Below are 15,300 nucleotides of genomic sequence, written 5' to 3' on the forward strand. Positions count from 1 at the left end.
CTTCTATAAAAAAATCTTAATCCTTTCAGTACTTACGAGCTGCTGAAGTTGAGCTGTTCTTTGTGCTCTCTGATGACACCTGTCTCAGGAACTGTCCAGAGTAGAAGCAAATCCCCATAGCAAACCTCTTCTACTCTGTGCAGTTCCCGAGACAAGCAGAGATGTCAGCAGAGAGCACTGTTGTCAGACAGAAAAGAGCAACTTAACTTCAGCAGCTGATAATTATTGGAAGGATTAAGATTTTTTTATAGAAGTAATTTACAAATCTGTTTAACTTTCTGGAGCCAGCTGATATATACATTTTTTTTTCCTGGAATACCCCTTTAAAACCTGGCAATAACTTTGTTCTTGTGTTTGTTACTGTCTTTGCCCACATTCTTATGAAGTATTTTTTGTGACGTTTCTACAGTTACACTACAAGCATGAAACTGTTCAGGAGCTGCATCAGTTATGGAAGGAATACATCTCCCCCAATATCCACGACAGCATCAGCTTAGCCCAAGGGGTTCTGGATCATTTTGGGCAAACGGCAAATATTGTAGAAAGTGATGAGCTGGAAGATGGAGAAAAGTTAGAACATACATGGAATTTATCAATTGTGGAGATGAAAAAGGTAAGATCAGTGTGTGAACAAGGTCATAGGGGGACCGGGGATGCAGAAACCTTTTGGCTTTTCTGTACTTAAAGGGATACTCCGCTGCTCAGCGTTTGGAAAAAACTGTTCCGAGCACTGGAGAGGGCAGCTTGTGACATCATAGCCCTGCCCCCTCATTGCCAGTCTATGGGAGGGGGCGTGACGAATGTTACTGTTACTGCCCCCCATCTATTCCGAACGCTGGCGCCGGCGCCGGCATCTCGTAATGTCATAGCCCCGCCCCCTCTTGACGTCACGTCCCACCCCCTCAATGCAAGTCTATGGGAGGGGGCGTGACAGCCGTCACGCCCCCTCCCATAGACTTGCATTGAGGGGGTGGGGCATGACATCATCAGGGGCGAAGCTATGATGTCACAAGCTGCTGGCGCCGGTTCCAGTGTTTGGAACAGTTTGTTCCAAACGCTGAGCAGCAGAGTACCCCTTTAGTTTGAAGATGGGGCAGTAACAGTATGTCAGCAGGGAAGTATGAACAGCACATGCTGCCCTAGGCATTCGGACTGAATACACCCCATTAGGGTGATTCCACGTGTCAAAACTTCTTTATACAGATCTGTGGGTCTCAGCCCTATGCACAGAAAGTGGTGAAATCAATCACAAATCCCCAACATATTGAGCATGCAGTGGCTGAATGTCTGACTTGTGTGAATTCAACCAAAAAGGGAAAATGTATTTTTTTATTTTTTCTCAAGGTCATAGCAATACAGCAGCAATGATATCAAGTATTTAGCTTTTTTTTTTTTACTGCCCCCTTCAACACTGCCTCCCTAGGCACAGGCCTAATAGTAAATATGGCCCTGTCTGTCAGAGGTATGAAACAGGGGAGATGTGAAAAAACGTAACTTTTAATAAATGATGTTAAGAAATATATATATATATATATATATATATAGTGAATATTGTAATCACAGAGGATACTGATGGTGATCCTCTGACCAATATAGATGCAGATGAGACTCACTGTTAGTATATAATAAAATACACTGCCAAATTTTATATCAAAGCTCGCCGTATAACAACCAAAAATAGGACCAATCATCGTGCCCAAACAGATTGTAACGGCAAAAAGTCAGTATCCAACAATCGGACCATACACAATGTCCAACGCGTTTCGGTTCACCTGAGTTGGTGACCTCATCAGGGGCCCTTCACAATGTGTGTCCAAGACAAGTAAGGACAGTATATTTATGCAATCTGTCCTATATAAAATACAGATAATAGATGTCAAAGAAAATAACTTAGGGTTGCCAATACAGTCATTTTTGGGAGTCTCCTTCATCTAGGTGGGTAGACACAGTATTTATCTACGAGTTAGTTACCTGTCTGTCAGAGGAAATAATAGATTGCCTACAAACCAAACCAAAACTCTGTTGGTGTCCTGTATGAATCAGACTGTAGTGCCTGGCGCGGCGCTATCATGCATGTTCAGATGAAGTGGTTTCCTCAGGTAGGAAAGTATTTAAAGCGTATAAGCCTGCAAACCTTTCATTTTTTAATCACTGCTATTTGGGTTAGGAGGGGTGCTGTGTGTAGCTGTAAAATGCCAAAGTGGAAACGCGTGGACTAGATACTGCGCTTCAATGAATAACCCGCATTATGAAGAAAGTAGTGTCTTCACTTTCTCATTAGCAGGATTAGTCATAGCGTAGCAGGCCAGGCTCTATCACACCGTGTAGTCACTCCAGTCTCTCTTGCGTTTTACCACTTCTTATTACATTCTAGCTGCGGAACATGCAGTTTACAAATCATTGTCTCCACACTGAGGCATTGGCATCTTATACAGATAGGTGACCTAAAAAAAAATAACATGGCTACTTTTTGGTGTATTTGGAACCTGATTCCAGTAAATCATTTTTGATTCATTTAAAAGGATAGTCCAATGGGGAAAAACTTGTTTCCTATCCTAAGGCTAGTGGATAAGTTTCAGATCAAGGTGGGGTCCAACCGCTGGGGCCCTCCGCGATCTCTCTGTACAGGGGCCAGGCTCGCTGGCCAGATAGCGGGTGTTGACCACCGCACGAAGCAGCGGCTGACACGCCCCCTCAATACATCGCTATGGCAGAGCCGGAGATTGCCGAAGGCAGCGCTCCGGCTCTGCCATAGAGTTGTATTGAGGGGGCGTGTCAGCCGCTTTTTCATGCGGTGGTCAACACGCCCCCTTCCCACGGGCTGTCGGGGCCCCGTACAGGAGATCGCGGGGGGCCCCAGCAGTCAGACCCTATCCTTACGCCCCCTCCCATAGACTTGCATTGAGAAGGAGTGGCCGTGATGTCACAAGCGGGGAGTGGCATCATGAGTGGGGTGCGACCGTGACGTCAGGAGCCTCTGGCACTGCACCCGACGCTCTAAAAGAATGGCAGGTGCAGCAGGGAGATTGCGGGGGTCCCCAGTGGTAGAATCCCCACAATCAGACATCTTATCCCCTATCCTTTTGGATAGTACCCCTTTTAAAGGCATACTTCACTGGAAAACATTTTTTTTAAATCATCTGGTGCCAGAAAGTTAAACAGATTTGTAAATTACTTCTATTTAAAAATCCTAATTCTTCCAGTACTAATCAGCTGCTATGTGCTCCACAGGAAGTTCTTTTCTTTTTTAATTTCCTTTCTGTCTGACCACAGTGCTCTCTGCTGATACCTCTGTCTATGTCAGGAACTGCCCAGAGTACAAGCAAATCCCCATAGCAAACCTCTCCTGCTCTGGACAGTTCCTGACATGGACAGAGGTGTCAGCAGAGAGCACTGTGGTCATTCGAAAAAGGAAATTCAAAAAGAAAAGAACTTCCTGTGCAGCATACAGCAGCTGATAAAAACTGGAAGGATTAAGATTTTTAAATAGAAGTAATTTACAAATCTGTTTAATTATCTGGCACCAGTTGATTTAAAAAAAATGTTTTCCAGAGGAGTACCCCTTTAAGCATCTCATTGTACAAATAAGAAATCCATTGCCCGTGTGTGCTGTAAAGCATCCACCATGATTATTGAGGTTGCTGTGAGTTGCCTGTATCTGCAGCCCTCTACTGATTTAAAGGTCTTCTTAAGGGGTTGTCTCAAAACAACAACCCTTTTCTTTAGCCCACTGTTCTGTCCTGTGTGTCCTGAGCTGACGGACCAAGAGCATCTGCTTGGTCGACCATTTATGTGAATAGCTGGTATATAATGCTACATTTCTCTAGAGCAGCCACTATTCTGTTCTAAAAAGGTTGCACTAGGCCACTGTGAAAAGGTTGGAAGGCGGATATAGATGACTGCCAATAGGACATCTGGTCTGCGCTTGTCCCCACATGGAGTCCAAGTTACAAACTACCATATAAATTTTATTTTAGTATTTAAACGCGTTTTGAACCTGTACTGGATTCTTCATCAGGCTGTAAAAAGGTTGGCAGTCAGACTGTTTTATAATGGCCTGTAAGTGCATGTCCCATTTACATCTTTTCAGCCGCTGTACATCGCATCCTGTAGTCCACCTCAAATATGGAAGGAGGTGAATGTCTTTCCCTAATTTGTACATTTTATTTCAGGCCGCAATGGCTATTCCTGATGATGAAGCAAGAGAAACTTTCCTTCTACAGCTAAACAAAAATATCACTGAACTGACTGAGCCAGTCCAGGAAGCTCCTCTAGACCTGTTACATCTAGCGTGGTGAGGATTTTTATGTGTGTGAATTCCTTGGGTTCCTTAAGAATGTATTTTACTTTAGGGTAGAGAAATATGGAAATGAGAGAGAAACTCTGTTCAGTGAAACAAAATTGGGTTTGCAATCTGCCAGCTTTCCCTATTTCTGCCTCATTCATTTAGGCACTGATGTAAGGTGTGACCAGAGCTTTCACCTGTTCCCCTTGCACCTGTACACAATGTGTGCCCTGCCTAGTAAATAAAAAAAAAATTATTTATATATATATATATATATATATATATATATATGGCATTTTCGGTTTTGAGACCCACAGTCAGAATTTGTGAAACTTGCAGCCATAACACGCTTGTGTGTGGACCTTAAGAGGGAGATTTATCAAAACCTGCGCAGAGGAAAAATTGCCCATAGCAAGTGGGCAACGTTTCCTCTGTACAGGTTTTGAAATGTTCCCCTAAGGGTAGGGTCACACGTAACGGATCCGCAGTGTATTTTAAGCTGCCGATTCACTGATGACAGACCCTGGAATGAGCCCCCTGCCTGTGGCTGTGTGTCTGCTCGTACCAGCAGTCCCCTGCTACGAGCAGACACACAGGGAGCTGCACAACTGAAGGGATCAGAGGAGCGGCCGCAATGTCTATGAGTAAACTGCATGCACGGTTTACTACAGTCACGCAGTTCCCTGCATGTCTGCTCGCAGCAGCGGCTCATTCCAGGGTCGGTCATTGGCGGCATGCGTTATTCTTCTTTTTCCGGTTATACCACTTAGCAGCTTTGGCTGCGGACGGGGTTACAATCTCTAACTCGTCAGCGCCGTTCTTTCAGCGATCAGTCGGCTCATCAATATTGATTTCATTCCTTTGCCTCCATGCTCTTTGTCAGTGCCTAATGGGCATGTGCCACTTCCAAGGCACCTTGCACCTTGATGGGTGAATAAAGACTTTTATATTACATATACTGGAGTGCCGCTTCTACCACTTGGGTTACCTCTAACAGTTGATATCATCCCAATATACCTGGGATTTACTGCACTATTAGCGCTGCTTCTGCCTTTTATCTCCTTTTCTATTGTAAAAATCTTACCGTAACGGCTGAGTAGTAGTACTGGATCCGCTGCCCTGTGTAGACTATGACTGAACCATACCAGGGAGCGGAGTCTAAGGTGCCGCTTGTTTTCACCAGAGCCCGCCGCAAAGCGGGATGGACTTGCTGCGGCAGGCGGCACCCAGGTCACTAGCCCTGGCATGATCCGTCCATACAGGTTGCCCAGGTGATGTTTGGCACAGAAGAAGTAGAGTCAGACAAAGCACGGGTCTGGAGGCAGGCAGCAAGGTAGCGTAGTCAGTTCACAGGCAATAAGTCAGGAGGCAGGCGGCAAGGAAGCGTAGTCAGGTCACAGGCACAAGGTCAGGAGGCAGGCGGCAAAGGAACAAGGTCAGGTCACAAGCGAGAGGTCAGGACCACTATATGGCACACATAAAGCTTTCTCTTAGGCACAAGGCAGGAAGATCCGGCACCACACTAGGGAGGTGCCGGACTAATAGGGTCCGCCCAGCGCCCTTTAAATCTAGTAATGCCGGCATGTGCTCCCCCTAAGGAAAGGGGATGCGTACGCCAGTGGTTTACTGGCAACAAACCAACATGGGTGAGTGTACACAGGATCCCAGTATGCTCGGTAGTATTATCCTATGTTTGCACAGTTATTGAGTATACATTGTGGTGCAGATCCAAGGTAGATAGACAGGAGATGGGTTATTACCCACAGTGTATATGTCTAGTCTGCAGTCTATATTAGGTAACACAACGTTCTATGTATACTATATTATTATTATAATCTGTATTATAGTGTGTCCAGCACCCCACTGAGTGGTTTTATTGGAGTGTCATTGTTTGTTATACCTCATGTTACCATTTTAAAATGATGATAAATAGAATTTGTGAAATTTTTAATTGGAGTTTGCAGCTCAATTTTTTCTGCTTCGTGTATATAATACTAAAAGTTCTTTGAAAACAAATAAGAATACATGGTTTCTGCTTCAATAACCATTGCTTATTTATGTAACCTGATTGGACAGTGTACTGATATATTTGCCCTTAGTTTGCAGCTCTGGCGGGACGCTATAGATGAGCTTGTAGAACAATCCATGGAACTACGATATGTACTGGGAATGCCAGATAAGGATATGACAGTGGAATTAACCATTGACGATCCAGGTTTGTGGGTCTTTATTGTTGCGCTATTAAAATAAAGCAAAATACCTATAGTTTAAATTTGTTTATTTTTTGTATTTCTTATTAATAATTAAACTTTTATTATTTATATTTAAGCATTATTTATTTTTTGCTACATTTCATTAATTCAGCTTAGTTTTGAATAAAGAATCCTTTTCTTTTGGCTTAAATTAGTTCCTTTTCAGCCTTTCAGCGGTGTGAAATATGTATCCTGTCATATCTTTATAACATATAGGTCATAGCTGTTTTATTGAATATTCACAAAGATGCCGCATAACTGAGGGCCAGGACAGGACATACTCAGAAGCAGGTTGAAATTTCAGCCACTGTAGGTGCATCTCATTTAAAGGGATACTCCGCTGCTCAGCATTTGGAACAAACTGTTCTGAATGCTGGAGACTGTGCCTGTAGCTCGTGACGTCACACCCCGCCCCTTCAATGCAAGTCTAAGGGAGGGGGCGGAGTGTGATGCAATGAGGGGGCGGAGCTATAACGTCACAAGCTCCCACCGCCGGCTCCAGCGTTCAGAACAGTTTGTTCCCTGAGCAGCGGAGTACCCCTTTAAGTATAGAGTATGACACTAGGAGCCCTTTATTATTATTTTGGTCCATGCATAGATTATAAGCATGAAAAAGCCAAGATTCCATTCAGTTCAGTACTGTGTTGATCCAGAGGAAGGTAAAAAACCCATAAGGTCGATGCCAATTGCCCCATGACAGAGGAAAAATTCCTTCCTCACTCCAATATGGCATCAGAATAAATCCCTGGATCAAAGTTCTGTCCCTGGATCAATGTTCTGAATGTCTGCCATTAGGCAGCACAGTGGCTCATTGGTTAAGTAAAAGTAATTTTGCTAGGACCAAAGAAGTCCTTAATCAGTTCAATACTTGGGCTCCAAATTCAATACAGCGCATGGTGAGAAAGGAAGACACATAGGGGGAATTTATTATTATTGTCTGTGGTAGACATGTTTTACAGTCTGCTGTAAAAGTGCTGAAGTGTGTCAAATTTATGAAATTCATAAATTCCAATTCCCTTCAGGGTTAGCAACCCCTCCGGGACTAAGACCCCCGACTAGGGTCACCCTTTTAAAACTTCACTTTTATTTATTATTTGTTAAGATCAAAATGAGGAGCAAAGAATAATACAAACGAAGGTGTTTAAAAACACAATATATAGGAATTGGATTGGTCCATTACTGGTTCCACTAATTCTATTTCACTAGGGCTTCTATGTTAGGGACTCTTTTATTCCATTAATCTGGATCCTAAGATTCCAATCTTTATAGTCCACATAACATGCACCTCCTCTATCTAATTTACCAATCCCTATTATTGCTGTTTAAAATGTGTTCCCTAGCATCCCCCCAACGTTTCGCTGGAAAGACCCAGCTTTATCAAGGTATAGGACCTATACCTTGATAAAGCTGGGTCTTTCCAGCGAAACGTCGGGGGGATGCTAGGGAACACATTTTAAACATGTGTCTAGGACATATATATCCCGAGCAAATAACATTTATATCTTGCTCACTTGCATTATCTTCTTGCCTTGTGGAGGGGGCGTGTCCACATGTCTCCCTCACTGTGGATGACTTACGTTCTCTGAGTCTGGGAGCAGCCTGGCAGTCTGCAAATCACTGTACTCTGTAACCCTTTCCTCTCTAGTTTTATGCTGTACATGTTACACAGAGAGGAAGATTATTGGAGTTTGCCTGCAATATTCCTAAGACATTATAGTGAGTTTATAACAATATAAAATGTGTAAATATAAAAATAGATCTTTCTAAATTAGTGCAAGGATTTTAGTGATAAAAACACTATAGATTTTATGCATACATTTTCTATCTGTTCCTAGTAAAGCTGGATGCTATTCAATATTGCTGTCACTATGTGGGTCATTCAGCTTTCACAGACTCCTGAATGTCTGATCAGCTTCTTTGTCATTCAGGAGTCAGAGAAAGCTTTGGCTGTTCAAGCATGCTGGGAGTTTGTAAAGCACTGTGTTAGAGCAGTGTTGCCTTTAGCTGTTGCAAAACTACAACTCCCAGCATGCCCACACATCCTTTGTCTGTAGTTTTGCAAGAGCTGGAGGCATACAGCTGGAGAATACACAGCTCTAAAACAGAGTTTTACACAGATTGCACCCCCAGCTGTTGCAAAACTGCAACTCCTATCATGGGAGTTGTAGTTTAGGAACAGCTGAAGGCTGCAGTGGTGCAATGGTGATCTCCTATACTGGATACCAACACACTTTACGGCCGGTATCCAGTATGCTGCAAAATACAGAGTAGTCTGTCTGCATAAAGACAGATGACCCCTAGTGGTGGCTATTTAAATTTCCTTATTTTTTAGTAAAATTTAAAAATAAATAAATGTATATTTAAAAAAAAAAGTCATCTTATCAGTAGTACTACAAAATATAAAAAATGTTTTTCTTAATGACAGTGCCTCTTTAAAGAGCAGTAGCAAATCCCCATAGCAAACCTATCCTGCTCTTGACAGTTACTGAAATGGACAGAGGTGTCAGCAGAGAGCACTGTTGTCAGACAGAAAACAGATTCACAAAGAAAAGAACTTCCTCTGTAGTATACAGCATCTGATATGTACTGGAAGGATTAAGATTTTTAAATAGAAGTAATTTACAAATCTGTTTAACTTTCTGCCACCAGTTGATTTAAAAAAATATATTTTTTCACCGGAGTACCCCTTTAAGAAAAGAAAAGAAATTAAATACATTTGCTTTTTCCTATTTCTAAAATAAAAAAAATTGTTACCATAATTGATATTACTGTGTTCAGAAATGAAGTGAATACTGTTTGCAAGTAAAAAAAAAAATAAAAAAAATAGTGCCAAAACTGAATTTTTTTTGATGACCCACCTACCACAAAATGTTACCCATAAAAACTACACCTGGGTGCGCAAATAATGACGCTCCACACAGCTCTGCAGATAGAAAAGCGAAAAAGCTATCGAGGTCACAATAGGGCAATGCAAAGCAAAAAATTGGTCTTCTTTGGCTCTGTCAACGGAAAGATTAAAAAGTTATTAGTCGTAATAGTTGCCAAAAAGGTGTAAACTCTAAAACACAAAAGCAACACCATTTTAGTAACTGTCCAGAGAAGGAGAAAATCCCCATAGCAAACATATGCTGCTCTGGACAGTTCCTGAAATGGACAGAGATGTCAGCAGAGAGCACTGTAGTCATGATGTCAGCAGAGAGCTCTGTGTTCCAAAATGAAATATATTTCCTCTAGTATTCAGCAGCTAATAAGTACTGGAAGGATTAAGATTTTTTAATAGAAGTAATTTGCAAATCTGTTAAACTTTCTGGCACCAGTTGATTAAAAAAATAAAGTTTTCCATGGGAGTACCCCTTTAAGATGTTGTAAATGTATCATACTCCATCCAGGCTGAGATCGGTAAATGAGAATATCTTCCTTTGTGGACCTGGTTATGCCTCTAGAGCAGTGTTTCCTTAACCAGGGTGCCTCACGCTGTTGCAAAACTACAACTCCCAGCATGCCTGGACAGCCAAAGGCTGTCCAGGCATGCTGGGAGTTGTAGTTGTGCAACAGCTGGAGGCACACTGCTTGGGAAACACTGCTCTAGAGGCATAACCAGATACGCTTTGAAAATTCTCTGAATTGTTAGGAGATATAATGTGTTGATCAATCTGTATAATCCTGATATTGCAGTGTGACGGCCGGCGGGAGAGCCAAGCAGAATAGCGGGAGAAAAATTACTGCATGTGCCGTCTTTTTCTCCCGCTATTCATAACGGCGCCCAGCGGCCCCCATAATAATAAATGGGAGCCGCCAGGACCCGTTGTTTGCCGTTGCTCCTCGTCATGAGAACGGCCGATAAAGTCAGAAATAAAAGAAAAGAGGCTTTGACGGCCGTTCCCGACGGGGAGCAAACGGCAGTGTGAAAGGGGCCTTACAAAGACAACCTATTTCCCTTCCGGTATCTGAGGTGTTCAAAACAACACATGCAGCATTGCACCGTCCTAACAGCACAGGCCGAGCATGCGCAGTCCATACCTTTGGGCCGAGTTCACACAGCGGAATTTATGTGGATTCCCGATCTGGCAGGCGCTAGGACCGCTCGGAAACGTGCCGTCTCATAGATGGCAATGCATTACCTTGCGGAAAGAATAGATATGTCTATTTTTTCTACGGAAGTCGTAATCAGAATTTCCGCCATGTGCACAGTGCAGCAGAATCCCATTAAAGGGGTTCTCTGCTGTTAGACATCTTATCCCCTACCCTGCAGCAGCCCGGAGCAAAGTTTTCTCCGAGACTGTTGACTGGCGGTGCAGGGGACAGGGCATTGTGACGTCACGGCCTGCCACCTCATGTCCCACCCCCTCAATACAAGTCTATGCATTGAGGGGGGCGGACGGGACGTCACAAGGGGGCAGGCCGTGACGTCACAATGCCCCGTTTCCTGCACCGCCCGTCAACAGTCTCTGAGAAAACTTCGCTCCTGGCTTCTGAGGTACCGGCTGCTGCAGGGGGGATCGCAGGGGGCCTGCCGCTGGGGATAGGGTATAAGATGTCTAACAGCGGAGAACCCCTTTAAAGTCATTGGAACTCTGCTGTGGCAGAATGTCTGTTCGGAATATTCCGTGCGGATATTCCGAACAAGTTCTGCCTGTTTGCACATGCACCTTAGGCTATGTTCTCACCTCAGAATTTCCGCAGCAGAGAGCACTGGTGTCAGCAGAGAGCATGGGAGGGGGCGCGACAGCCGTCACGCCCCCTCCCATGGACTTGCATTGAGGGGGCGGGGCATGATGTCATGAGGGGGTGGGGCTATGATGTCAAGAGCTCCCGGCGCCTGCTCCATCATTTGGAACAGTTTGTTCCAGACGCTGAGCAGCGGAGTACTCCATTAAAGTGATAAACACACTATAGGAATGAGACAATAGGGAAAAGAATGATATAATACTAATAATGTGTGTCAAGAATAGTCCCAATAACATAATTCATTAGTCCTGTTCCCCACTATATAGCCACAATCCTATTAATACTTGCAAAAGATATAAAGGAAGCAAGTGTCCCAGACTGGATGGAGCAATCAGATGAGGATGATAAAGAGCAAGGACGGGGCACAAGGCATCCCACGCGTTTCGTCTCTACTGAGGCGACTTCCTCAGGGGTAGCCTCAGGAAGTCCGCTCAGCAGCGACGGAACATATGGGGTTCCTTGTGGCCCCGCCCTTGCTCTTTATCATCCTCATCTGATTGCTCCATCCAGTCTGGGACACTCGCTTCTTTTATATCTTTTGCAAGTATTAATAGAATTGTGGCTTTATAGTGGGGAACAGGACTAATGAATTATATTATTGGGACTATTCTTGACACACATTATTAGTATTATATCATTGTTTTCCCTATTGTCTCATTCCTATAGTGTGTTTATCACTTTAATGGTACGATATATCTCTGTACGGAGTATGATAAATCTATAACATCTTAAAGGACGGGTGCTGGTTTCTAGGAGAGGAGGTTCATGGCCCCTCCCTAGGGTTGTGCTTAGGCTCCTCCTGAGCCAATTTTAATTGTTTTTATATATTTCCTCCACAAGTGCAATATTTCTAGTGTTTACAGAATGTGTTTTGTATAATAAAGATTTGTTTATTATTATAATTTTGGTGTTTTTGGTCTCTTTGGTCTCTTTTGGTACTTTATAGGTTTTATATAATTTTGGTGATTTTGGTCTCTTTGGTCTCTTTTGGTACTTTATAGGTTTTGTGTGGATTGAGCCCGCCGCTTGGGGCCCACGCGATCAGACATCTTATCCCCTATCCTTTGGATAGGTGATAAGATGTCGAGGGGCGGAATATCCCTTTAGGAAATTCACATTGTACAGCTTATAGGCCGTATTGAACTGGGGTTCCTTGGGCCCACCCGCCATATAAGTTTGATGTGCCATTCTCTATCCACTTTTAATAGCATCATAAACTTTGTTGTTATCTTTGCACATACAGGACAGATCAGTATGGACGATAAGGAGGTTCTCAGTGATTCAGGGTATTAGCAATAAATTCCAAATGTTGTTGTCCAAATGCTGGTGACATTTAGCTCTAAGAAGTGAAATGTTTTCCCTCTGTAAAATAAAATTAAAGGGGTATTCCAGGCAAAAACTTTTTTTTATATATCAACTGGCTCCGGAAAGTTAAACAGATTTGTAAATTACTTCTATTAAAAAATCTTAATCCTTCCAATAGTTATTAGCTTCTGAAGTTGAGTTGCTGTTTTCTGTCTAACTGCTTTCTGATGACTCACGTCCCGGGAGCTGTCCAGTTCCTATGGGGATATTCTCTTATCATGCACAGCTCCCATGAGGTGACATCATCATTGAGCAGTTAGACAGAAAAATTCAGAAGCTAATAACTATTGGAAGGATTAAGATTTTTTAATAGAAGTAATTTACAAATCTGTTTAACTTTCCGGAGCCAGTTGATATATATAAAAAAGTTTTTGCCTGGAATACCCCTTTAAGGCTAAGTGATCTCATGTAGCTGGCTAAGTGATCTCATGTAGCTGGCTAAGTGATCTCATGTAGCTGGCTAAGTGATCTCATGTAGCTGGCTAAGTGATGACATATCTGTTAAACCGCCCCTTTCACTCGATACGGGACTGTCAAAGGTAGTCATGTACATCGCTCGGCTGTCTTCATGGAATGGAGTAGTAGTTGATCGTGCCCCTGCTCTGTTCACTTGGGGGACCCCGTTCTGGTGATGTGTGGGCCCACCACCAATCTGTCCTGTAGAAAGAGATAAGTTATAATCTTGGGACAAAGCTGCTACAAATGTTTTTTTCTCATTGCCCTGTACCATGCCAATAATGTTGACCACTTCAGTCCGGTGTTTGTTTTCCCTGCTGGTGATCTGATCATTTACTGCCAGAAAAACACTGACTGTAATGTGCAGAAATACTCCACCAAGACGGAGTCCATGTTACCCCACTCCATAGATCCAAGTAAGAAATTACAGGGAGGTTTCCCGTCTGTCACATTTATGACCTTGGCATCTGCTGTTTCTGTAGCTGTAGCCTGGCACAGCTCTTGGGCACAGATCCATCAGCTCTGTTTTTCTTTAATGATTAACCCTTATACTAGCATGGCAGAGGTTTGTTTATCTTTGCTGATATCATACCTGAACACAGGTATATACATAGGTAGACTGTGCTAAAAAGAAAAAAAAAGTAGCCTATGTTCACAGGGGGGAATTCCACCAGAATTTACTATCCATTACTTTCAATGGTCTTCTGCTGTTCCCTTCAGACATTCATTAAATTCCGTGAAGGTCGTTCGCCTGCAGAAATTCTGCATTCCATATGATCAGTCTTATATTGTGGAATTCCGAGGCTAAACAGAATTTTTGCGGAATTGCAGAATTTCCACCATGTGAACATACCCTAAAAAGGGAACCTGTTATCATTTTCATGCTGCCCGAACCATGAGTCATTGGGGTATGCCCCCAGTGGCTTCTCCCCACCCAGCCAACCTTGATTGATAGATTTCTCCCTATACCCAATGAGTCAAGGTTGGTGGGGCAGGGAGAAGCCACCTGCAACCACCCCAATGATTCGTAGATCAGGCAGCATGAAAGTGATGACAGGTTTCCTGTAATTTTACTATAGTTTGTTTAAACATAGCTTTTACTGTCTTAGATTAAAAACATGGAAACAAAAAAACACCTAAAGTGCATTAAAAACAGCACGCCACAACGACGCTTAAGACAAACTGTTATTCATAGCTTGTCTTAAGCTCGAAATGCGTCGGCATGCTGTTTTAAATGCACTTTAGGTGTTATTTTCTTTTTCTTTCCATGTTTTTAATCTAAGACAGTAAAAGCTATGTTTTAACAGCAACTTACCTGAGATCTGGACCTCCCCCTCCATCCTACTACTGCATACGGGAAGTGGCCCACACAGTCCGTGCTCCAGAAACTACAATACAGCCGGAGTCCCTCTGCATTTGTATCCATTGTGGGTGGTCAGCTGAGCACTATTTTGTTTCTTTATATTTTTTCTATAGTTTGTTTACCTTGGACTTAAACTATGAGGCCATGTTCACACCTTGAATTGCCCTTGCAGAATTCCACTTGAAATTCCCATGCGCTCCTTGTGCTGGCATATTGTGCTGGTGCCTGCATTCTAAGAGTCAGAGATTTTCTAAGCGGACATTCAGTAGTGTGAACATGGCCTTAGAAGTCTTGTAGATGGGAAGATGTAAAAGTAGCCATCAGTCAGTGCCTTATGTGTTTCTTAAAGGGATACTCTGGTGGAAAAAACATTTTTTTAAATCAACTGGTGCCAGAAAGTTAAACAGATTTTTAAATGACTTCTATTAAAAAATCTTTACTCTTCCAGTACTTTTTAGCAGCTGTATGCTACAGAGGAAATTCTTTTCTTTTTGAATTTCTTTTTTGTCTTGTCCACAGTGCTCTCTGCTCACACCTGGGGAGAAAATCCCCATTGCAAACCTATGCGGCTCTGACACGGACAGAGGTGTCAGCAGGGAGCACTGTGGACAAGTCAATAAAGAAATTCAAAAAGAAAAGAATTTCCTCTGTAGTATACAGCCGCTAAAAAGTACTGGAAGGGTAAAGATTTTTTAATAGAAGTAATTTACAAATCTGTTTAAAGGGGTATTCCAGGCCAAAACTTTTTTTTATATATCAACTGGCTCCGGAAAGTTAAACAGATTTGTAAATTACTTCTATTAAGAAATCTTAATCCTTCCAATAGTTATTAGCTTCTGAAGTTGAGTTGT

The 15,300-nt window shown here is 42.8% G+C and overlaps 1 protein-coding gene across 3 annotated transcripts in view; it reads left to right on the forward strand.

The window, feature by feature from the left end:
* The window catches only part of MYCBPAP (MYCBP associated protein), an 81,058-nt gene that overhangs the window by 51,666 nt on the left and 14,092 nt on the right, over window positions 1-15,300 (forward strand). For all 3 annotated transcript variants that reach the window (XM_056549427.1, XM_056549426.1, XM_056549428.1), the window contains exons 14-16: window positions 410-613; window positions 4,173-4,294; window positions 6,385-6,500. In XM_056549427.1, coding sequence (XP_056405402.1) covers window positions 410-613; window positions 4,173-4,294; window positions 6,385-6,500 — 442 coding nt within the window. The remainder of the gene's footprint in view (window positions 1-409; window positions 614-4,172; window positions 4,295-6,384; window positions 6,501-15,300) is intronic.

The sequence above is a fragment of the Hyla sarda genome, chromosome 13, assembly GCF_029499605.1.
Source record: "Hyla sarda isolate aHylSar1 chromosome 13, aHylSar1.hap1, whole genome shotgun sequence".
Lineage (NCBI taxonomy): Eukaryota > Metazoa > Chordata > Amphibia > Anura > Hylidae > Hyla > Hyla sarda.